General features: G+C 44.3%; 2 protein-coding genes across 5 annotated transcripts; both read right to left on the bottom strand.

Moving 5' to 3' along the window:
* Positions 1-1,129: 1,129 nt before the first annotated feature.
* Positions 1,130-5,687, bottom strand: ELOF1 (elongation factor 1). 3 transcript variants are annotated; one of them, XM_043979846.1, is made up of 5 exons: positions 5,395-5,687; positions 4,029-4,071; positions 3,295-3,428; positions 2,372-2,442; positions 1,130-1,939 (listed from the first exon to the last, which is right to left on the bottom strand). In XM_043979846.1, exons 3-5 carry the CDS (start codon positions 3,408-3,410, stop codon positions 1,875-1,877), a joined length of 252 nt encoding a protein of 83 aa, XP_043835781.1. In that variant the 5' UTR covers positions 3,411-3,428; positions 4,029-4,071; positions 5,395-5,687; the 3' UTR covers positions 1,130-1,874. The 3 variants fall into 3 exon arrangements, with proteins under 3 accessions (XP_043835781.1, XP_043835780.1, XP_043835782.1); XM_043979845.1 differs by lacking the exon at positions 4,029-4,071; XM_043979847.1 differs by lacking the exon at positions 4,029-4,071 and having other exon boundaries at positions 3,295-3,414.
* Positions 5,688-12,642: 6,955 nt separating this feature from the next.
* Positions 12,643-21,318, bottom strand: ACP5 (acid phosphatase 5, tartrate resistant). Of its 2 annotated transcripts, none has more exons than XM_043967470.1 (5): positions 21,034-21,318; positions 18,724-18,987; positions 17,573-17,700; positions 14,131-14,476; positions 12,643-13,318 (listed from the first exon to the last, which is right to left on the bottom strand). In XM_043967470.1, the coding sequence occupies exons 2-5, from the start codon at positions 18,985-18,987 to the stop codon at positions 13,076-13,078; spliced, it is 981 nt and encodes a 326-aa protein (XP_043823405.1). In that variant the 5' UTR covers positions 21,034-21,318; the 3' UTR covers positions 12,643-13,075. The 2 variants fall into 2 exon arrangements, with proteins under 2 accessions (XP_043823405.1, XP_043823454.1); XM_043967519.1 differs by lacking the exon at positions 21,034-21,318 and adding an exon at positions 19,712-19,824.
* Positions 21,319-24,268: the final 2,950 nt, after the last annotated feature.

The following is a 24,268-nucleotide window of genomic DNA, read 5'->3' as shown; positions in this document are numbered from 1 at the left end:
GGGAAAATGCTGGACAGTGACTCAAAAGTAAACACTTCCCACATTAGGGGAGGGCCTAGGGAATCCTTTTCTCTACTAGCTCGACTGAAAATAGGTCTGTGGCCACATATATCCTGGTTTCACTTGTGCCACAGATTGTCCAGGGGTACGCCAGTTCTTGGGGCTTGAGGGAGAGGAAGATGCAGCAGCAGTGGTCCTGGGAGAGGAAGTATATTGGAAAGAGAGGCAGTAGTTAAAAAGGATGATATCCATCATGCCTCAGCCTCTACTCCCACCTAATAAACCAGATTCCAAGAAGTCTTGGCTCTTGCTATTTCTTGTCTTGATCCCTGCCAAGGGTCCCTGGCGCCTGTCCTGCCCCTAGGCCAATAGGGAAAGTCGTACCAAGGATCCAAGGTTCCTTGGGAAAACAGCACCATATTAGCACTGAACCTCAGGGAGTTGAAGACATAGATTGGGAGGGGGAAAGGGGGCAGATGCCTGCCTCCCTCAAGGAATGGAATAGAACACAGGGGAAGAGCCAGGCCCAAACCCAACAATCATCCTAGTCCCCTCCTCCTTCTCCCTGGGATTTAATAGGGTATCTAAGCAGACTTGTTTGATTGGAAGGGAATTTCAATCCTTGACACTGAGCCACACGAGAAGTTTCTAGCAAGGAGATGCTGAAGGGGGTGGGGGAATGGGTCTCAGGGTAATGAGAACCTCTCTAGCGAGGGTCCTCTTCTACCCACTGGCTAGGCGTTCTATGGACAATTGATGCTTTTAGGGGGACCATTAACCTAACTTTGTAGCTACCAGAGGCATGACCTGACCAGTATTGCTTGCTGTCCATTTGTCCTGGCCTGCCTGGTTCTAAGCCAGGTCCCCCTCCAGTTTCTAAGGCCAGCCAAGAAGGCCACTGGGGGTTGTATGAGATGAGCAAAGACTGTATGCACGGCAACAGCAGGTAGTTGTACATCCTGTGAAACCAGTCTAGGGAGCAGGAAAGGCTCTGGGTGCTTCTTTCTTGGGACAGAAATCTTCCCTTAGTGAGAGTTTTTTGAAGTTCTCCCTCCCTCCCCTGACTTTGGGCTTCTGCTTCCCCCAGCCACGCTGGTTAGAGGCCAATAATCACACAGATAGACGGAAATCTCTCAGAGAGTAGTTTATTAAAGGGACACTGGTAGTTTCTCTCCCTCCACCTGCCTACCCCCTCAACCCACCAAATCCCCATCTTTCTCAGCGAGATCAGTATTAATTGTAGTAACTGACAGGAGGGACTTTTAGACAGCCTGAAATCGAGTCACTTCAGGAAGGGGAGGAAAGATTACAGTTAAAATGAAAGAGGATAAAACCAATCAAGTGCTAAGTCCCAGTGGCAGGAGTCACTTCTGTGTTCTTCTTGTCCCCCAGCCCTGGTGGGCTGTTTGCTCACTGGGAAACCAGGAACTGGTGGAGTTCCGAGACAACTCAGCCACATCTGACTGATGTAAGGCCACAGTATCTGCGCCTCCCCTGGGGGAGGTCCAAGTCTGGTCTTAAGAGGACTGGGGGACAGAGAAACCTGCCCCAAGCCTTCAGAGACCCACGGCAGCTGCCTGACTTAGTGCCTTCAACCACTGCCCCTCCCACCTTCAAATGAATGCAGACGCCAATCCAAGAACTTCAGGAATAGGTAGAGGCCTAGCTCAGGCTGGAGCTACAGAGGGAACCATTCTTCTTCCACTGTTCTGGAGAGAAGGAATGGGGGTGGATGGGGGTGGGCCCTGGGTCAGGGAGGGACAAGTGAAGCTTAAGAGTCACTTCCTTTTGTGGTCTCAGCAAAGTCTTCCAGCTACTCGGAGCCCAATAGGACGCCCACCCTTGGCAGCAAGCAGGCTGGGTTCTCAGAGCCACTACTGATTGGCTGCTTCACAGGCATCTATCCAGTCGCTGTATACATCCACGGGTTCTGACAGATCTGTGGGGTCCAAAGTCAAGGAGGCCAGAAGCTTGAAGGGTAGCATCAGGATTTGTGTGCTGGGACCACCTAGTGGCTTAAAGGATACCAATTTCCCCTGTGAAGTGGGTGGTACTTATCTCACAGCTCAAGGTCCCTACCAAGAACTCAAACCTTCCCCCACCCCTCCCACCCCTCCCACCCCTTTATAGGAAGATTCCGAGATCTCTAGCATGAGTTTACCTGTCTATCACAAGATTTAGGAGTCCTGGAGTAGGGGTACAAAGCCTGAATGAGTATTTACTAACTGCTTCCCATCAACCAAACCCATCTCTCTTTCCTGCTACCAATCACTCCCTATCCCACTGACTTGGCCCACTGTTCCAAGGGGCTGGCAATTAAGAGATTTGGGAAAGAGACATGATTTCAGAAGGCAGAGTTGTCTAAGGATACATGTGATAGGCGTCTGAAATTCTTCCAAGCACACCGTACAAGATATAACACCAGTGTTGCGTGCTCGATCCCTGAAATAAACACACACTGATAAGCAAAAAGGCAACAGCAAATAGAGGGATCTGTCAGGCTTAAAATCGCATATTATATATTTGTATATGCCCACAAATGTATATGCCTCTCCTGACAGAATGTAAACCACTTGAAGGCAGTCTTTGCATTGCTGGTACTGAGCACATTGTTTGGCTGGCTGATCCTAGATTGAGGGGAACCAAGCTTGGCCTCTGGGGAGGAACTAGAGCTAGGTGCTAAGCATTTGGATCTGGTGATAACGATGAAGGAGGGCTAAAGGTGGGGATGGAAAAGAATGCTGGTAACCAATGAAACAAGTGTTTATCCCCTGTCTGAGCTAGGGCGAGATGTCACTTGTATGCCAGGTATTTATAGGACTATTCCAGCAAACAAACCACTATGCTATGTCTAGGGTCCACCAGGACCCAGCACCAATAATTCAGCCAATGACAAGCTCCACCATGATCCTAAATCCTGGGAGAGACAGATGCCCTAACTAAAGGAGCCAACAGCTTTTAGTCCTCCTTCCCTGGAAAGTATCAGGGGTTATTAGGCCATTGGTTAGAGGCTTCTCCACCCCACCCCCACCCCCAGTTTAAAAAGACAAAACGTGTGCAGGTGACTGGGCATTAATGGGAATTTACTGAGATTGACTGTATTTGGTTGTCAGCCCGACCTAAAATCCCCAACAGAACTCAGCAGGAAGCTCCTTCTGGGCAGAAACAATAAAATCCCTGGGAACCGAGGCACTATTATCCTCTTAGTCTTTGCCTGAAAAGTAACTCACCCAAGCCCAAAGGTCATGGCCTCAACCCATCCTGCATGGTCATGGCCACTAGCCTCTTACTCACATCTTTACATCACAAGACTTCTCGTGGTTACAGAAGGGACAAGTGAACTGGGTCTCCAATGTGCCAGTCATTTTCTTCTTGGGAGGAGGCTTTCTCTTTGATTTTCTTCGGCCCATCTTCCTGGAATGACAGGCCTAAAGTGAGAGCAAATATTCCTGCTGTTACTGGGAAATGACAGAAAAGGCTCCACAGAATCCTTTGAGGGAAATGACCTATTAGGCCACAAAAAGGGAGCTCAGTTATCTGAAGTTTGTAGCCATATGGTAGAAGAAGTAACAAACCCCTTAAGGCTCAGCCCCTAGTATGAATACATATGTTGTTTGCCATCCCACCCCCCAAAATAAAATGCATGAGGATAGAGATTTTAATTTTTGTCTTGATATTCCTATCACCTAACATAGTGCCTGTGTATACAGTAGGAATTTATAAAAGCTTGAATGAAAAGGTGTCCAGCCTTCAGGAGCCAGAGGGAATCAAAGCCAGTTCAAATTCCACAGGCTGGGCTCCCAGGCAAGAGTACCAATGTGATAACATATGGTCAAATACAAGGTGTTCTGGTAAACAGAAACTTTGCAGCAGCCAATAATCTGTTCCTTTCTTTGGCTGAAAATTAAGTTAAATACACAGATGTCAAAGATGATTAGCTATAAGCTAAGACATCCCCAGAGTACTAAATTTAATGTTAGAAGGCCTTGATTAGAACCCCAGACCTGCCACTCATTAGCTTCTCTGACCTTGGGCAAGCTGCCTTTCTTTTCTGGGCTTCAGTCTTCTTGTCTGTAAGATGAGAGAGGTGGATTTGATACCCTCTAAGCTCACTTGCCATTTTAAATTCTATGACTACAAAATTTCCAAGCCTTGGAAGTCTCTTCAGTCTACCTCCTTGCCTGTAACAAAACCACCCAAATTGCAGAAATCTCACAGAGTCCTTCTATCTCCTCCCAAGATTCCCAAACTTATAAAACTGTACAGCTTCTAAGCCCAGCTCTCTATCCAATTTGTCACCTAGCTGCCCTAGAGAACTAGAAACTAAAGATGGTATGGAGGGGTTATCTTGGGGATGGTTAAGTTTGCCAAGGGTGCCTAATTAAAAGACCTTCCTCTTCTCCACGGAGAGAGCAAAGGAAGATGATATAAAAATCACAAAATACAAGAGACTAATTATTTCTCGTCCAGTCTAGTCTGAGGACTTTTCTGAGTCAGGAGAAAAAAACAAACCAGACTTTGTCCCATTTGTGGGGGTCTGTCCTGTTCCCTAGCCCTTCCTCCCAATACAAAAGTCTCCACCTCACTTTCCCAGTCTTCAGGATTTGTGGAATGTCATATCTGGCTTATTATCTTACCTTGTTCAAGTGCTTTCCTCTGGGCTCTGTGTATAAGGCCCTAGGTTAGTCAGTCAATATTTATTAAGTGTTTATTTACAGCCCCACCCCCCCAGGCCCTTTGTGGGTCCCGTTGTGACTACCTTTGATTGAAAGGTTTATTAAAAAGCAAAGGATGTACAAGAGTCTTCTCCCAGTACATGGAGGGTGGTGGGAGAAAAAAATTTGCTCTGGGATTGAGGAAATCTGAATTTCCGCCTGCTACTTAACTGGCTCTAGAGCCAAGTCACTCGCCCTCTTCTAGGCTTGTTTCTCCATCTGTGAAACAACCAAAGTGACCCAGATGATCTTTAAGGTCCTTTTCTGCCCTGATCCGGTCTAACTGGGTAGTGTGAGCACGGTTGCTAAGGAAGCAGGTCCACGTGGCCAGGCTGGCTTCTCCCTCCTTACACATCAGCCTGAGGATGGCTCTAAATGGCCCCCACCCGCCAAGATATTTACAAGTGAATCCCCGGAACTAGGCCGGGGCTCCGGCCCGCGGAGCACGTCCCACTGGAAGCCCCGCCGGGCTTGGAGCACAACAGGGGCTACTTCGGAAGAGGGGGAGGTCTTCCTTGGGGAGGGGGCCAGGCCCCAACATGACCAACAACAGCCTCCTCTCCGTACCCCATGGAGGCCCCTTTCTTCTCTCTGGACCGCGCCTCTCCTAGCCCCCGCCAGTCGTGGCCGCATCGGTCCCCTTTCTCCCCCAGGAGTACCGGACCTCACGGCTCCTCACCTGTCAAGCCCAAGGATGGGAGCAGGGAACCGAGTTCAGCTGGGCCGAGCTTCGCGCTCCCGCAGCAACGCCTCGCCGAGCTCTCTGCCAAGCTCGATCGATGCCGCGTCTACCCGACACACAGTAAACTTCCGACTCTAAAGCGGAAGAGAAAAACCTTTCCCTTTCTGCAGCTTCAGAGAAGTTAAAATACACACATCAAAATCAGTGGGTTAGAACAAGCCAAGGAAAGAAAGACAGGTATATATGAGAGGAAAGTTAAGACAGGCACCACCCCCTTTTCTCTGTGCCGCCAATAGGATCTTTCAAACTCGTAAGTCCGCCTACTCGCGCGTGCGCAAAGGGGGTACCCATAAGTCCGCGCGGTAAAGATTCACACCTTGTGTGAGGGAGGAAGAAATGCGCCTGCGCAACAGGCCCTCTTCTCTCAATCGGGCCTCAACTGTCACTGTTTACGCTTCCGTCCTGCGAGCCGGAAGTTTCTTTTCCCTCTCGGGTGGGGGGTGGGAAAGGGATGTTGACTAGAATTAGAGATCTTTGGGCTGGGAGTGAGGGAAAAGGAACCCGCGTTGTTAAGCTTCTCCAAGGAGCCGTTTGGGGCTTCAGTCCACATACCTCAGGGCTGGCAGCGGGTGGGGGTGGGAGGGCCAGGCCTCTGTCCTAGGGCGCCCCGTGTCCCGCAATCCGGCCCTGCCCCTGCCCCTGCTCAACCCAGGCTAGGGTATGAGGTGGCGATCCTCCAGCCGATTCCCCAGCCAACCCCGGAAGGGGCAGGGAGGGACCCTTTTCTGCTTTTGCATTTCCAGCGCCAGGCCTAGAGGAGCCTTTCCACAGCCGACTTCTGATCTAGGACTATAAGCGATATAATCAATACCTCGGCTCGTCAAGGACTCCTTGGCACGCTGCCTCCACCACTGCAGGTTACAGCCCCCGAACACATTATCCCTGGCTCGTGGCGCTCTTGGGGGACCAGCCTGTCCTTAATTTGGCAGAGCTGGCCGGCTCCTGGTGAGCAGGTGATACAGGGAGCCTGCCCAGCTTGCCAGGACTGGCCCCAGCTTGCCCTCCGTTGGCCACGGAGGCAGCAGAGGAGGCTGAGCTATGTCAGGTGTTGCCTTGCTAGAAAGAACCTTAAAGCAAATAGCCCTTAAAGGTTTGTCCATCACCTGCCCGCTCAGCCCTTTGAGTTAAGTAGCAGCAATACCATTCCCATTTTATAGATGGGAGCTTGAGGCTGGGGTGGAGCAATCCCGTAGCTAACAAGTGTCTTGGCTTAGATCCAGGTTTCTTCAGCCCAGGTTCGACGCTGCTCCCCATAGCCCGTGTAATTTTCCCTTTTCCCTCTTTGAAGCTTCTTTTTGCCTCCAGAATCAAATACAAACTGTTTGCCCTTTAAAGACTTCACGGGGGGCAGCTAGGTGGCACAGTGAATAAAGCACCGGCCCTGGAGTCAGAAGGACCTGAGTTCAAATCCGACCTCAGACACTTGACACTTACTAGCTGTGTGACCCTGGGCAAGTCATTTAATCCCATTGCCCTGCAAAAAAACCCAAAAACCAAACCAAAACAAAAAGACTTCACCGGCCTGAATCCAACTTTGAATTACATCTTGTACTATGTTACTCCCATTCCTGTGATCCAACTTTTAATTGTGTCCCTCATCTCCAGCCTCAACACTTTTGCATAGGATGCCCTCCGTCTTTGAAATGCACTCTCTCTTCACCTCTGCCTCTTGGAATCCTTATTTTGCTTCAAAGCTCAGTTCAAAGAACTACCCACTATTGAGGCCTTTCCTGATTCCTTACCAACACCACTCCACTCCTCCAACAGCTGAAAATCAACAAGCATTTATTAAGTGCTGACCGCTGCCAGGCAATATGCTAGTGTGTCCCCCAACAGCTGTCAATCAACAACCCCCAGCTGCTGTCAGTCAACAAGCATTTATTAAGTGTTCACTACTGCCAGGCACTATGCGTGTGTGTGTGTGTGTGTGTGTGTGTGTGTGGATGTGTGGTGGTGGTGGTGGTGTCATTTTTCTTCCCAACAACTTCTGTGACCCTATTTAGGGTTTTCTTGGCAAAGAAACTGGAGTGGTTTACTATCTGTTTTCCAGCTCAGTTATAGTAATGGTTGCTAAATCTTGTGTGATTCTAATTGTGGTTCTTCAGTATTTGAATGTGGGGTTTTTTTTGGCTGCTTGCAGTATTTTTCCTTGACCTGGGAGCTCTGGATTTTGGCTAATAATATTGCTGCAAGTTTTCATTTTGGGGTGTCTTTCAGGAATTGAACAGTAAATTCTTCCAATTTCTACTTTGCCTTCTTATTCTAACATATCTGGACAGTCTTCATGATTTCTTGAAATATGATATCTAGGCTCTTTTTTTGTTCATGGCTTTCTGGTAGTCCAGTGATTTTTTTTTTTTTTTGGTGAGGCAGTTGGGGTTAAGTGACTTGCCCAGGGTCACATAGCTAGTAAGTGTCAAGGGTCTAAGGCTGGATTTGAACTCAGGTCCTCCTGAATCCAGGGCCAGTGCTCTATCCACTGCACCACCTAGCTGCCCCATAGTCCAGTGATTTTTTTTGGGGGGGGGGCTGGGCAATGAGGGTTAAGTGACTTGCCCAGGGTCACACAGCTAGTATGTGTCAAGTATCTGAGGTTAGATTTGAACTCAGGTCCTCCTGAATCCAGGGCAGGTGCTCTATCCACTGCGCCACCTAGTTACCCCCGTAGTCCAGTGATTCTTAAATTATTTCTTTCAATTTGTTTTCCAAGTCATTTTTTTCCCTATTAAATATTTCACATTTCCTGTTCCCCCCACTCTTTTGACTTTGGTTTATTATTTCTTGATGTTTCATGGAGCCAATTCTAATTTTCAAGGAATTATTTTGTTCAGTATAGTTTTGTAATCTCTTCCCATGTTGTTCTCTTTGCATGTTTCTTCCCAAGTTCTTTTTTTAATCATAAAATATTTTATTATTTTCTAGTTACATGTGGATAGTTTTCAACGTTTGTTTTTATAAGATTTCTAGTTCCAAATTTTTCTGCCTCCCTCTCTTCTCTCCCCCCTCCCCAAGACAGTAAGCAATATGATATAGGTTATATATGTACAATCACATTAAACATATTTCTGCATTAGTCATGTTGTGAAAGAAGAATCAGAACAAAAGGGGAAAACCTCAAAAAACAAAAAAAGTAGAAACAGTATGGTTCAATCTGCATCTAGATTCCACAATTCTTTTTTTCTGGATTTGGAGAGCATTTTTCATCATGAGTCCTTTGGAATTATTTTGGTCTATTGTATTGCTGAGAAGAGTCAAGTCTATCACAGCTGATCATCACACAGTGTTATTGATACTGTGTACAATATTCTCCTGGTTCTGCTCATCTCACTCAGCATCAGTTCATGTAAGTCCTTCCAGGTTTCTCTGAAATCTGCCTGTTCATCGTTTCTTACAGCACAATAACATTCAATTACATTCATATACCACATTCATATACATACAACGAAATTGATGGGCATCCCTTCAATTTTCAATTCTTTGCCCACACATAAAAAGCAGCTATAAATATTTTTGTACATGTGGGTCCTTTTCCCTTTTTTATGATCTCTTTGGGATAAAGACCTAATAGTTTCTTCCCTAGTTCTTATCTCTTTTTCCTATTCTTTTGTCTACTGCCCTCATTTGGTTTTTAAGATCTTTTTTTTTAGCTCCTTCTTTAAATCTTGCTTTTCTTGTTGGACTTGTGTCCAAGTTGCCTTCTCTAGATCTTTGTCAGGGAGGTGTAGAGGGAGAGCTAGATTCTAAGGCTTCCCCCACTCTGCCATCTTGACTCTGTCCCCTCAATTTTTATGAGGCTTGAGGAAATGAGGTTTGAAGAACTGCTGTGGTAAGTAGAACAGAGAATCAGTTAGGAAGGACTAAGATGATTTGGCAGCTAGGTAACCCAGTGGTTAGAGGACTGGACCTGTAGTCAGTAAGACCTGAGTTCAAACCCTCCCTCAAACTGATCCTGAGAAAATTACTTCTATTCACCTCTGTTTCCTCATCAGTTAAATGAAAATAATAATAGCACCTCTCTTCCAGGTTATTGTGTGAAAGAAATGAGATATTTATAAAGTACTTTGCTAGCAATTTATATTATTGTTACAGTGAGGGCTTGGTTGAGATTTAAATAACAAATATTTTTAGTGGTCATGGTCAGCATGGTTCATAATTTATTTTAGCTCTATTTAGCAACACATGAGTAGGAGTGAAAGAAGCAGATGTAATCACATCTTTTAAGTTCAGCAACATTAAGTGCATATACTACATGCTAGGTACTAGGAATATCAAGAGAAAACAAAAGATCCTTTCCTTCAAGAATCTTACATTCTGCTGGGAATATAGTGTGTAAACACACAATGCAAATCCAACATAATTTCAAAAAAGAGTACTAACAATTGGAGGGAATTAGGAAAGGCTTCCCATAGTAAGTGACACCTGAGTTGATCCATGAAGGAGGATAGAAATTCAGAGGAGGGAGTGCATTCCAGCTATGGGAGACACTTCATTGTTTTCTAGTTGGCCTTAACCAATCAATAAGCCTTGTTGGGGGAAGGGGGGAAGAGGTAGGAGAAAATAATACAAATCTTTGTTTGAAATATATATGTATGTATATATACACATATATATGCACATGCACATATGTGTTATATTTATAATTTTAAAAGCATTTGTTTATGTTTTTTATTGTGAACTAGAAATTATCAGCAAACATGAACATTTTGATATATAAAGAAAGCCAGGAAGAGAGTTGTATATGAAACAATGACTCCAATATAGACAGCTTGTTTTTAATTTTTTTTTTTTGGGGGGTGAGGCAGTTGGGGATAAGTGACTTGCCCAGAGTCACACAGTTAGTAAGTGTCAAGTGTCTGAGGTTGGATTTGAACTCAGGTCCTCCTGAATCCAAGGCCGGTGCTTTATCCACTGTGCCACCTAGCTGTCCCTAGACAGCTTGTTTTTTAAAATGTATGCATACGTACATAGATATTATATATAATATATAACATGGTAGCACCATTTTTTCTGTGTCTACGTTCTAGCTATTATTATTTCCAATTCTTTGCTATAACAAAGAATTGTTATAAATATTCTTATACAAATGGGTCTCTTTCCAGTCTTTGGGTAGAATGCTAGTAGTGGTATCCCTGGTTCAATCTATATACAATTTAGTCACTTGAAGCAGAGTAATAAAATGTTTTCCAGAATGCTTGAACCAATCCACAATTCCTCCAACAGTCTACCAGTGTTCCTGTTTTTTCTGTAGCCCCTCTAACAATTATCATTTTCCATTTTTATCATCTTTGTTAATCTAATAGGTATGAGGTAGAACCTAGGTGTTTTTTTATATTTTAATTTCTCTTATCTGTAGCATTCTAAAAATATAGTTGGTAGCTTGGATGTTTTCCTTAAAAAACATATATCCTGGGGGGTAGCTAGGTGGCGAAGTGGATAAAGCACTGGCCCTGGATTCAGAAGGACCTGAGGTCAAATCTGGCATCAGACACTTGACACTTACTACCTGTGTGACCCTGGGCAAGTCACTTAACTCTCATTCCCCTGCAAAAACAAAACAAAACAAAACATATATCCTAATCCTGTCCTATGCTATCTTTATATCCTATTGGGGCATAGCTCTTGTTCTTATATGTTTGAATAGGTACCATGTATATCTTGGATGTGAAACCTTATCAGATAAATTTGCTGCAAAGACTTTTTCCCCAGTTAACTATTTGCCCTGTATAAATCCTTGTGATTGTCCTTTGTTTGGTCAAGAATTCTTCCCTCATCCATGGTTGTGAAAGCTATCTTCTTGCATTTGCCTCTAGTTTGTTTCCTCTATATTTTATATATAGATTGTTATGGGGTTGGGACATATCGAGGAATTTGGAACTATTAAAGTTTAAACTGACTAGCTAAACTGAAGGACAAACACACCTTGAGAAGTACGGGAGATAAGCCTATTAGGCTTGGCTTCTGCCTGATCGGTGCCAGGGGACAGAGATAACTCCAGATGTCCTGACCACCACCTCGTGCTCAAGCTATCCCCACCCCCAAAGGCAACTTTCCATTGTCAGCTGGTCACCCCATCTGGTGACCCCCATCTACCATCTATAAAAGCTTTTGCCTTTATCTTGTTCAAGGAGATAGATATCTCAGAAAATCATCTCCCCTTGAGAGAAGTCCCTTCTCTTTTGGTCTCCTTTCTTTAGCACCTAAATAAGAGTATTTTATTCTAATTGGACTTTTGTTAGGGTGTAATTCTTTAAAGAGGAATACCTAAGGACCCCCACCACCTATTTACCCTGTGACATAGGTCATATTTCTATTTGGAGCTTATTATGGTATATGGTATAAGATGTTGTTCTAAGCCTAATTTCTCTGAAACTGCTTTCCAGTATTTCCATTAATTTTTGTTAAATAGTGAGTCCTTACCCAAATCATAGGTGTGCTGGTGGTTCAGTGGACAGAGTGCTGGGGGGACCTGAAATCACGAATACCTTGCTTTAGCCACTCACTAGATATGTGACTCTGTACAAGTTACTTAACCTTTCTCAGGCTGTTTCCTCATCTGTAAAAAAAATAAAAAATAATCATACCCACCTCATAGAATTGTTCTGAGGATAAAACTAGATAGTTGTAAAGTACTTTGCAAACCTTAAAGTGCCATATACATGACAGCTATTATTAGTGAACACTATGCATTGTATTCAGTTACTTCATTTATTTTTTTAATAAATTTCCCCTCATTCATTTAGTTGTTATACTAAACTAGTATCTGCTCTCTAGCAACTAAAGTGGCAGTTGAAGGGTTAGCACCCTAGTGTCACTTCAGTGAAGTACTCTTATGATGTTGTGTCGTTAACTTGTGTTTCATAATAGGCCACTGGGATGGAGCCACTCAGACCATCCTCTCAACAATGGAAATACTCTTTAGCTCAGTATTGGCTTAGGTTTCTCAAAGTGAAAGGGGATAAAGAAAGAAGCAGGGAGCCTTCGCCTCTGCAGAAAGGTGGATCCTGGTAGTATTAAATCTGGAATAGCCAGAGGAATAACAATCATTAGGAAAGGAAGCACCCTGACAGTGCTGGGTGGAATCTCGAGGACAAGAGGTGGCATGCCAACCAGCCTTAGGGATTGGCAGCATCTACCAGTCCCAAGATAAAATTTAAGAGCAAGAAAAGAGACACTCACTGATGCACATTTAGCCTTTGTAACAATCATTTTATTGAAATGCAACAACAGAAAATATCTTTCTTTGGAAAGAGAGTTCCCTTTGTCCCAGTTTCTCCTTAAGATCAGGATTGGGAGTGATAATCACATAGGAGTGAAAAGTTACTCTTTAGAAATGTTTGTTCCTCATCCATATTGGCATGATCACATCAGTTGGTGCTGAGCTTTGGCCTCCTGGACCAAAAGCTCTTCCAGGTTCTTTGTAAACCTGTGCCCTCCCCCTAGACTAATCAAGTGGGACTCCCTACTTCTGTAAGTAATAGACAATTCCCACCTACTAGCCAGCAAAGCCTTTTGGGAGACCAGGATTGATGAGTTAGTTTTTTGCATATTCCTAGCCCCAAGGAAGACCAGCCTACCAGTCCAAATGTGAGAGGTGTTGGGCAATGTAAGGGGAGAGGGTCTAGGGCACAGTTCGACGGGGCAGACTTGTCTTATAGAGAGATTTGCCTGTGGCCTCAATATAAGTGACACTCATGTCCTTGGAGGTGATTTCCACATAAGCGAAGCCACCCAGGGACTCTCGGGCCCCATGGTAAAAACGCAGGTAACCATCAGGGACCTTACGTTGGTGTTTCTTGGAGGGGTCCATGAAGTTTCCTGCCCCGCTCAACACATAACCCACGCCATCCTTGTCCTTGAGGTACTGGAGAAGAGAACATCTATTAGTAGAATAACCAGGCAAACACATTTCCATCCCCAAACCACAACCCTTTCATTTCTGCAGTCCAGAAGTGATTAGGCTAGACACCTGGTCTTTCTTATAGAGAGTAGGACTGCTCAGAAATCTAGAGGCCCTGATGTTGGGGTTTCTTTTTGCAGAGCTAAAGCTATGTTTACATTCCTAATTAGGACCTAGGCTGAAACAAATCACTTCTCATTTCCGGGGTATTACAATGACTGACCATAGCAAGAGACCCAGAAGCATGGGGCTAGGTGATTGGTTGCTTGCCTGAAAATGTGAATTTTCTACAAGTTAGCCACAAAAACCCATTTGTAGGTGATCCTAATAGCCCATATGATTCATGGTTACAAAGTGCATTACATTGTGTCATTTGATCCTAGTCACCCTTTGAGGTAGGGTATACGTGTTATTACTTTGTTTTTTTTGTTTTTTAAACAAGAGACAGGCTTAGAGAGGGTAATTTACATATGGAGTTAAGTGGTAGAATAATATGAGGCTAGGTGTTCTGATTGCAAGTCCAGTATTCTTTTTTTTGCAGGGCAGTGGGGGTTAAGTGACTTGCCTAGGGTCACACAGCTAATAAGTGTCAAGTGTCTGAGGCTGGATTTGAATTCAGGTCCTCCTGAATCCAGGGCAGGTGCTTTATCCACTGCACCACCTAGCTGCCCCCAGGTCCAGTATTCTCGATGCCCTTCTACTTGAAAGGTGGTTGAGTCATTTCCCTGAGATTCCTTCTTACCCCCAGCTTCACATACTTCCTCTTCCCTCCTCACCTGTAAGTTGTGGTCATGGCCACACAGGTAAGCTGTGACCTTGTACTTGACCAGCAGAGGCTGTAAGTGCTTTACAAGGCAATGGGTAGGTCCGTGCTCAGCTATTGACCACACAGGGTAGTGGCCAGCTACCAATAAGTAGTCTTCTTTGGCATTGGTTAGTTGTTTCTTTAGCCAGGACAGCTGGCTTCGTGCCAGTTTCAAATCCTTGGGTCTCTCAGGCTGTTGACTCAGGAAGTCATCTGAATTCCCACATAGTGTCACAGTGTCCAGCATAAAAATGGCCACACTTACATTCGTTTTGGGGACTTTGAATCTGAGACGGTAATAAGGGCTGGGGAAATTCCTGCAAGGAGGAAGTAATTCTTAGATGAGCACAATCTAGAAATACATGATGCAATTTAGCATAAGCAAGGCAGGGGCTATAGAGTGTTCATTTTCTAAAGCAAGCGTGCTCGCGAGCACACACACACACACACACACACACACACACACACACACACAGAGTAGGAACCTGTCCAGTGAGAGCTGGGGACAAAATTTATTACTGGATGATGTGAGCCTCAAGCTAGTCAGTGCAGGACTCCTCTAAAAGTCTCAAACTTAAAGCAGCTGCAGGAACTGGGGGATGATTCAGTGGAGAATGAGGGGAGGAGGGAAAGGTGGATTTCTTGGTTGGGTTTAACCATATGGGACACAGTTTGGGGCAATAGTAGATAATCATAAATTGATTTAGTGGAGAATCCTGCTTTCTAATTAAAAGGAACCCAAACAAAAGCTTTTCAGTTTCATATAATTGAAATTATTTTACTTTTACAATTGCCCTACCTCTTGTTTTTGGTAAAAAATAATTCCCACCCACAGTTATGAAAGGTATATTATTAACTTCTCTTCTATCTTTTTTAATAGTATGACCTTGGATAGTCAGGTGACCTGTTTTCCAATTTTTGTCAAATTGGACATTCTTTTCTAGGTACTTTATGTTTTGTCATTTATTGAACAAATGATTTCTAATTCTTCCTTGCCTAGTGTTCTATTGATCTGTTTTTCAGTTTTTTAACCAGTACCAGATGCTTTTGATGATTGTTGTTTTAGAAGTGTTATTTCATTTCTCCTTTGTTTCTATTGTTGTTTGATATTTTCCTTGATAGTCTATGTCTTATTATTTTGCCAAGCTCTGTAAAGTATTTGTAGTTTGATTGGTTTAAGGCTAAAATCTATAAATTAACCTTAATATTTTTATTATATTGGTATATTCCTTTAACTATTTAAGTTGTTCTGTTATTCCTTCCTAGATTTTATTATTATCATGTAGAAATGCTGTTGGTTTTTGTGGATTCATTTTGTAGTTTGCAACTTTACTTGAAGCCATGGATATGGAATCCAAATTAAGATCATACCATTAAAAATTTAGAAGGGGAACATATACCGTATATCTTTCACAGCTCGGGTAGGTGGTAAATTCTTAACCAAAAAGGGGACAGAGGTGATTACAAAAGAGATTATTTCTATTATAGGAAATTAATTTTTTGATGAATAAATTAATGCAACTAATAATAAGGGAAGCAGTCAACTGGAAAAAATCTTTGTCTCAAATATCTTTGATAAGAGTTTGATATGAAAGATATCTAGACAATTCATAGAAATACATAAGACAAAAAAATCACTATAATGGATACACTGATCAAAGGATATGAACAAACAGTTCACAAAAGAAAATTGGTAAATCATTAACAACCATGTGAAAGAATGCTTCAAATCACTAGTAATAAGAGAAGGGATTTGGATTAGACCTGCAATTTCATTGCTTTAGAGAACTCTCCCAGGTAAGAAAACTCCCTTAACAAATACATGTTAGCACCTTCTCATCTTGGAGAATGGTCTAGAACACTGAAAGGTTCTGTGACTTGCCAAGAGTCATAGCCAGTATGTGTCAGTGGTGGGATATGAACGTAGGCCTTCCTACCATGTAGCACTGCTATGTCTAAGAGAGCTGCAAATAAAAACAATCCCAAGGTTTCACCTCACACCTGGTAAATTGGCAAAGATGCCCAAAGAAGGGAATAGTCAATGTTTGGAGGGATTGTAGAAAGATGAGTATACTAATGCACTGTCAGTGGAGCTGTGAATTAGTCCAGCCATTCTAGAAAGCAATTTCATAGCCTTTGACCCAAAGGATTTCCCAGTTAGGCATATACCCCAAAAGAGATCAATAATAAAAAGGCCTCATATACACCTAAATGGGGCAACTAGATGGCAAAGGGGATAGAGTGCCAAGATCTGGAATCAGAAAGATTCATCTTCCTGAATTCAAATCTGGTCTGATACTTACTAGTTGTGTGATCTTGGGCAAGTTACTTAACTCTATTAAATGTCTATAAAATGAGCTGGGGGGCAGCTAGGTGGCGCAGTGGATAGAGCACTGGCCATGAATTCAGGAGGACCTGAGTTCAAATCCAGACTCAGACACTTAACAATTACTAGCTGTGTGACCCTAGGCAAGTCACTTAACCCCAATTGCCTCACCAAAAACCAACAACAAAACAAAACCAAAAAAACATAAAATGAGCTGGAAGAGGAAATGGCAAACTACTCCAGAATCTTTGCCAAGAAATTCCCAAATGAGATCACAGAGAATTGGACACAGCTGAAACCAAATGAACAACAAATGCACCTAAATATTTATAGCAGCACTTTTTATGTAACAACTGGAAAAAAAGCAGATGCCCATTGACTCAGCTCTGCCATATACTTCCTGTGTGACCTTGGCCGAGTCACTTACCTTCTCTAGGCTTTGGTTTCCTCATTGGTAAAAAGAGGGAGCTAGAGTAGATGACCTAAGGTCCTAGCTCTAGATACATGAGCCTATGAAACTATGGTACATGAATGTAATGGAATAGTATTGTGCTGTTAAGAACTGATGAATTCAGAGAAGCACAGAAAGACTTCTGTGAACTGATGATACTAAATGAAGTAAACATAACTAGAAAAACAACAGAAACAGTGACTAAAACTATAGATAGAAGGAACCATAACAAAACTAAATTAAATGTTGTAAATCATAATGACCAAGCTCTGGCCCCAAAGAACCTTCTCTTTTCTTTGCAGAAGTGGGGAAATATGGGTGTGGAACACTGCACATGATGTCAGATTTTTTACATGTAAGAACTGGTTGTGTTGAACTTTTCTTCTTTTTCAATTCTTATAAGGAATGGCTCTGAGAGTGTATGAAGGGACGAATATACTGGGAAATGTAGATGAAGTTAAAAAATATATAAATATAATTAATGGGGGGAAAGGAACCTAGATGTATCTGAAGCCTAAATGTTGCCATTCACTCCCTCTTGACTTACTAAGTATAGATGAGCTAAAGATGGAGGAGACAAAAATTTCCCCACTCCATCCCAAACTGTAGCATTCCCAGGGAGGCTCTGCTACTCACCAGCGCTTGGAGACTTTGGAGTAGGCAATCTGAGCTGAAACATTCCCCAGGTGGTCATGGTTTCCAGCTAGCACGTACCAGGGAATGTTTTGAAGAGAGGGGGCCGTGAAAACTTCCTCAAAGGTTTCCTGTGGGGAGAAAAGGAGCATGGAAACTAAGTTGGAGGAATAGGGGGGATAGGTGTTACGTGTGAGGTGCTTCATTTCTCATAGCAGCAAAGTTCTGGTATGAGCACATCTTTATGCAAAGTAGTCCACCTAAGGTGAAGGCAAACCCCTACATCATTGGGCTTTAGTCACTGCTTCCTGGAAGGGGGAACAGGGGTGTAGACAGTATCCAAACTCCCATACTAGTGCTCAATTGACTCCCTCTATGGTAGGCATCTGAGTGATAAATATCTACTCAGGAGTCTTCTCTAACACTATAGCAGCATCTCTTCTTTTTCTAATGTGCTTCTTCTTTTTTTTTTTTTTTTAGTGAGGCAACTGGGGTTAAGTGACTTGCCCAGGGTCACACAGCTAGTAAGTGTTAAGTGTCTGAGGCCGGATTTGAACTCAGGTACTCCTGACTCCAGGGCTGGTGCTCTATCCACTGCGCCACCTAGCTGCCCCTCTAATGTGCTTCTAACAAGGACACAAGAATTAGATGGATTCTTCACCACCACCAGCAGTACCCCCCACCCCCCCTGCCCTGGGATGTAATAGATTCTCTATTAGTGGAGGTCTTTAAGCAGAGACTGGAAGACGACTTAATAGTGATACGGTAGAAGATATTCCTGAGTGGGTTGGAATAGATGACTTCATAAGTCTCTCTTCCAACCTTTGAGATTCTGCAGACCTCTAGTTGAAGAGGTTATCATTGCACTTTAGAGCAAAAAAAGGGACCCCAGTGATGATCAGTTTCAACCCCTTCAGTTGACAGATGAGGAAACAGTCTCAGAAGCGGCAAGTGACTTGCTCAGGTCACAGAGAATAATTCCCAGTTGAATCCCTTGACTTTGAGCACTTTTCATTTTCCAGTGCTGTTTCCCTAATGGTCTCTGGGGGGCAGGTAAAGGAATTTGAACAAAGGGCTTAGAAAAAAGAGAAAGACTTGAAGAAGTGGCCTTCAGAGTAGGGAACTAAGAGAAATCACCACAGAGGAGGGGGCACCTGGAATCTTTTATCCTCAGCATCCTGAACACCAGTGAAGTAGAAGTTGTCTCCAAGGGATAGGATGAAGTTGGCTCCCAGGGTTTCCACCGTCCTCCCAATTTCCTTCGCGTTTGCCTGCTCTCTGGCTGTGTAGAAAGGGGCATTCGGGACCCCTCCCCAGTCCCCCACAGCCACAAAGCGTAAGGTGGGGACCGAATTGTCTGTCAGTGAGAGAGTGAGGGCCCCTTGCAGGAAGAAGGCTAGTAGGACCGCGGTCTCCATCTGCAGGGATGAGAGGCATAGAGCTCAGAAGGAAAGAAGGGTCATTAAAAGGGGGTTGATCCTCTTACCCTCCTGCACAGCTTAAGTGTGTCAGCTTTACCTGGAATCTATTTTCAGCCCTTACTCTGAGTGTCTGTGTAATTTGTGCCGGGGCAAAGAACTCACCGTAAGGCTCTGAAAAGGGCAAGCAAGAGCAAAGGTGAGAAGAAAAGGTGATGGAGAAAGGAGGTGGCAGATGAGCTGATATGGAGGGGAGGAAACTAGAAACGAAAGAGCACAGCCTCCTATTTTATTGTGGGAGCTCTCCAAGTATACATGCGTGCACATGATCACGTAACACACATTTTCTTCCTACATCTGGAAAAGCTAGCAGGTTAGGGAGAACCCAGCACTGACCTAGTTCTCAAGTGGCTAGAATTAAAGCTAGTGGGGAGGGGTTATCTTGGGTGAAGTTCATCCAGGGTACCCAGTTAGCTCTAGGAGTTTCTTTCCCTCATCATCCCCTTCTCCAGCCCCCAGCATGGGGAGAAAGCAAATGAAAATGTTAGGAGCCCTATGTTTGACCCACAGTCCTGTCTTGGCCCAGCTCTGAACACCAAAAGTGTTCTTGACTCTAAGAAGAGATCTTAACATTATCTAATTGTTCCTGCCCTGGTATAGCAGCAGAAAATGAGAAAGTCAGAGTACTGGAAGTGGAAAAGGTTTAGAGAAGATATTCACTCACTCTGGGCAGTCCCCCAATCAGCCTGGCCCCTTGAGCCTAGGGTAGGCAAGCTGTGGATGGTTTCAGGAACCCTAGCTCCCTATGGTTTTATTCTGTGGGAGGGAGGAAGCAGGAGCCAGGGAGGGACTTAGATCAGGGCTGGCAAGTTGATCATAATGAGGGTGATGAAGACTCTCCACTGAGTGTCCCAGGATCACCTCCCCTTTGATCATGTGAGTCTCCATGGGCCTGGGCAGTCATACTTCCCCATAAAGACAGATCAGCAGTCCAGGCTGGGGGTGGAGAGGACCTGCCAGTTCCCAAATCAGCATGTCAGCATTTCTTTACTCTTACTGATCCCTCAATATCCTAGTATTATGGGTCTGAGAGCCCTTTTATCCAAAAAACAAGATGGAGCAAGGACATTAGTGGAAAGGACAGGCCACTCTGGGGAAGGCATCCCTGCCCTTCCTCTCAACCATGTTATCTTCTGTAGAAGGAAAATTGTACCCATAGAAAACCCCAGCCTACTTGTTACCACCTCTCCAACCCCAGTCTCATAATATGACTGACCGACGCATGACATTCCAGGGTTTTCTCCTTTACACTGCTTGCTAGAACATTCCAAAACTTAAGGGAGAGGTGTAAGGAGTTTAGGAGACACCAAGAGATAATGGCCATAACAGAATGGCTTCTCCTGGGGAAGTCAGAACTATAGTTCTAGCAGTGTATGCTACCTAAAGACCATAAAAGAGGTGAGGAGGCTAAGGATCGCCTCCTTGAAGAGACTGTGGAACAAGGCCCAGGGCCTGGGAATTTGGGGAACTGAAATGAAGTAGCCAGAATTTCTCCCTCTTGGTCAGGCCCAGTCTAACACCCTAGGGGCAGTCTAGCTCATTAGCCAGCTTCCTAGGGTCCTGCCAGTGTTCCAGGCTGCTAATAGACAATAATTACAATAGCTAACATTTCCATAGTGCTGCCCTAGAGAACTAGAACTAAGTACAGTGTGGAGGGGTTAGCTTGAGGGATGAGTTGAAATTCACCCAAGGTGCCTAATTAACTATATGGGTTTATTTCTCCCATCTTTCCCTTCTCGGCGGAGAGGGCAAGGGGAACAATGGAAGATGACCAAAAAAAGTCACCCAATGTAAGGTACTATTTGTGTCATTTCCGGTACAGTTTGGGGACTTATCTGAGTTAAAAAGAAAATGCAGCCCTTGTCCCATTTTGGGGAGTCTGGCCATGCTCTTCTCTTCCCTTCCCTTCCCCTGTTTCCAAGTCTTTCCTCAATACAAAGGTCTCACCCATCTCTCTCAGTCTTAAGGATTTGTGAAAAGTCATACCTATGGCCTCTTCCCTGTTGATCTTGGATAAGAGGGAGGTGGTGCCTGGATTAGGCTTCGATTTCCAGGGCACAGGTCTGTGAGACTCATCTACAAAAATCTTGAGCCAAGGGTGCTGGAAGTGGGGCCCGCCTGGGTCCTTGAAGAAATCTGTTGCCCAAAGCCTACAACCTGTTGAAAGTCAGCTCCAATCTGGGACATAACATTGAAGTAAACAGAGACCCTAGAGGAAGCTGCGCAGAGCAGAGCAGAGCAGAGGCAGAGTTTTGCTTTCTGAATCGGAGGAAAGGTTAAAAAACAAGGTACTCACGGTAATCTGGGGGAGGAGGGGCGGGGCTAAAGGAAGTTCGTGGCCCAGGCCTGAAGGAGAGTAGGGCTGGGTCTGGCGGAAGTTCAGGGGCCTTTTCATGCCAAAAAAAAAAAAAAAAAGCCCACTGCCCTTGCCTCTTTTGTGAAGAAAACTTTGACTCCCAGAACTGCTGAGTGTGGCCAGAAGGATCCTCCCAGACCCTGAAGGACCTGGTTAACTCTAAACTACGTTTCATATTGCTCTGAGGGGAAAGGACTAGGAAGGCAAAGGAAGACCAAAAATCAGCCTGGGTTGGTCCAGAGTCTTTGTCCACGGCTCCCACACCCTTACATCCATTCATAGTAACCTTATATGCCTATAGTAAGGCAGGAAGTACAGGCAAGATGGGGATCTTTAGGGGACAATCTCCACCTAACTCTGTCCACTCTCTGCCCCAACAGTAGTTTAATGGTTCCACTTTTTTTTAGTTTTATTTTTGGGGTGAGGCAATTGGGGTTAAGTGACTTGCCCAGGGTAATTTAGCTAATGTCAAGTGCCTGAGATTGGATTTGAACTCAGGTCCTCCTGAATCCAGGGCCAGTGCTTTATCCACTGTGCCACCTAGCTGCCCCTAATGGTTCTACTTTAAAGAATTTTAGCAAGAAATCAAGTTCAAATCTCTCTTTTTAAATAGGATCAGAAGCCCAGCCAAATAGCACAATGAATGCATTGCACTCTCTGCTAAGCCTTTTCTTGACCCTCATTTGTACTAGGATTTGCTGTTTCTAAATGAGGAACCCCAGCCCTATCCTCACTAGAATAATGTAGGCCAAGAAGCTGAAGGAACTATCCTGGTCCAGGATTTAGACGGATATCTTCAGGGAATGGATTAAGAGGTAAGACTCACAGCTGTGGGATTTTCTGGGAAGGAAGGGAGAGTGAGGTTGGTCAAGCTGGAGTAAGGTTACTGGTTGGGATAGACCGTTAGAAGCAAGGCCGGAGACAGCTGGGCTGTAGGGTCTTTTTATGTGGCGTCTCCCCTGGGAATTGTTTTAGTGAGATTCCTCCTCTTTTCACCAGATTTGTTGTTGTTCTGTCCCTCAGTCATGTCTCACTCTTCTTGGACCGTAGTAGGCCTATACTGTCCATGGGGTTTTCTTGGCAAAGATACTGGAGTGGTTTGCCATCTCCTCTGGTGGATTAAGGCAAATGTAGGTTAAATGACTTATCCAGGGTCACATAGCTAGTAAGTGTCTGAAGCTGAATTTGAACTCAGGGCTTCTCGATTCCTTGGGCAACTAGGTGATCCAATGGATAGAGCACTGACTGGGCTTGGAATCAGGAAGACTAATCTTCGTGTCAAGAAGAGTCAGAGATGCCTCCAGGCCCAGTCCTCTATCCAGTGTGCCACCTCACTTCCACCAGATTGGGTATGTCTGTTACTACTAGATCAGGAGAGGTAATAGACCCTTTGTCCTTTGGAGTTGATCAGATCAAATATGGAGCATTAGGCTCGTTATAAAAGGGATATTAACAAATGAGAACACATCCATCCATTTTGCCAAGAAAGGGGACTCAGAACTGCCAAAGGATGTTTAGAGTTGGAAGGCATCCTTTCTAGCAGATTTCCAACAGCGTTTAGCCAGCTCTCCTCGAAGACCACCAGATCAAACCAGACTTCCCACCTCATCTAGCTGCCTTCTTCCCTTCCACTGGAGCAGCTAGGTGGCTCAGTGGATAGAATGCTGACTCTGGAGTCAAGAGGACCTGAGGCTCTGGAGAAGAGAGTGAGGTTGGTGACCTTCACAGCCCTCCCTCACTTCAGTTCAGTGCAAGTCATAACATTACCCAATATCATGGTCCTCTTTGAGAACGAAAGACATACAACAAGCCCTTTTAGTACTTTGCTTCCAGACTGAATCAGCCAAAGGAACCTAGCCTCTTGGCAGAGTTGATCCACTGAGGTAGCTGGCCAGAAGCCCTGAGTTTGATCTCTTGCTTTGGGCTCAGTTATCAAAGCCACATTGCTTCAAAAGGGTGTGTCTTTTGACTTTTTGAAAGATCAATTCACCTTCCCTGTAAACCCTCAAGCACTTCCCTTCTAAACTACCACTCCCATGGGTCATGTCCCATCCTATTGGAAATCTCCTAGAGGGCAGGGATCATATCACTTCTGTATTCTTTTTCTCTGTATAGTGTTGGAAGGGCTTGATGAATTCTTTTTCATTGATTAAACACTTTCAGCTGCAGGAAATCCACAGGGGATCCGTTTCTAATTTTGGACAGCTCTATGTTAAATGAAGAAGTCTTTGACTGAAGATATTTCTCTACTAAACATTGCTTCCTTCTCCATGTGTTGCATTCCCCAGGCCTGCCATGCCTTCGCTCCTCTTAGACTCCCTTGTTTCCTCAGCTTTCCTCAGGTGTCACCTGCCTTTAACCAGCCTCTCCTGATCGCCTCAGCTGCTAGTGCTTTCCCCAGTGATCTTGTATTGACCTATGTATGTACTGGTCTCACTCAAAAGAAAGAAAGGTTCTTAAAGGCAGAGACTGTTGCCTCAGCACTTACCCACAAATCCTGGAACACAGGAAGGGCTTAATACATTTGCCAGTTGATGAAATAAAGAAGGAAAGAGGGAGTACATTCCAGACTTGAGGAACAGGTTGTGTAGTGTTGGAGGCAGGAAGATAGGCCAATTCAGCAGAAATATAGATTCTGTGAAAGAGAGTATGTACCATGAAATATATCTGGAAAAGTAGACTGGTCTTCACTGGAAAGGCCATTGAATGCTAAGCTAAGACATTGGCATTTTATCCTAGAGGTAATTGGGAACCACTGAAGATTTTTGAGAAGAGGAGTGATAAGGTCAGACTGGTGATAGGAAACTCAATTTGGAAAAGTGGAGGATGGATTAGGGAAGGGAGAAGCAGGGAAGCTAATGTTGG

This window comes from Dromiciops gliroides, chromosome 1 (assembly GCF_019393635.1).
Source record: "Dromiciops gliroides isolate mDroGli1 chromosome 1, mDroGli1.pri, whole genome shotgun sequence".
Classification (NCBI taxonomy): domain Eukaryota; kingdom Metazoa; phylum Chordata; class Mammalia; order Microbiotheria; family Microbiotheriidae; genus Dromiciops; species Dromiciops gliroides.
This window is presented reverse-complemented; position numbering and strand designations above follow the sequence as displayed.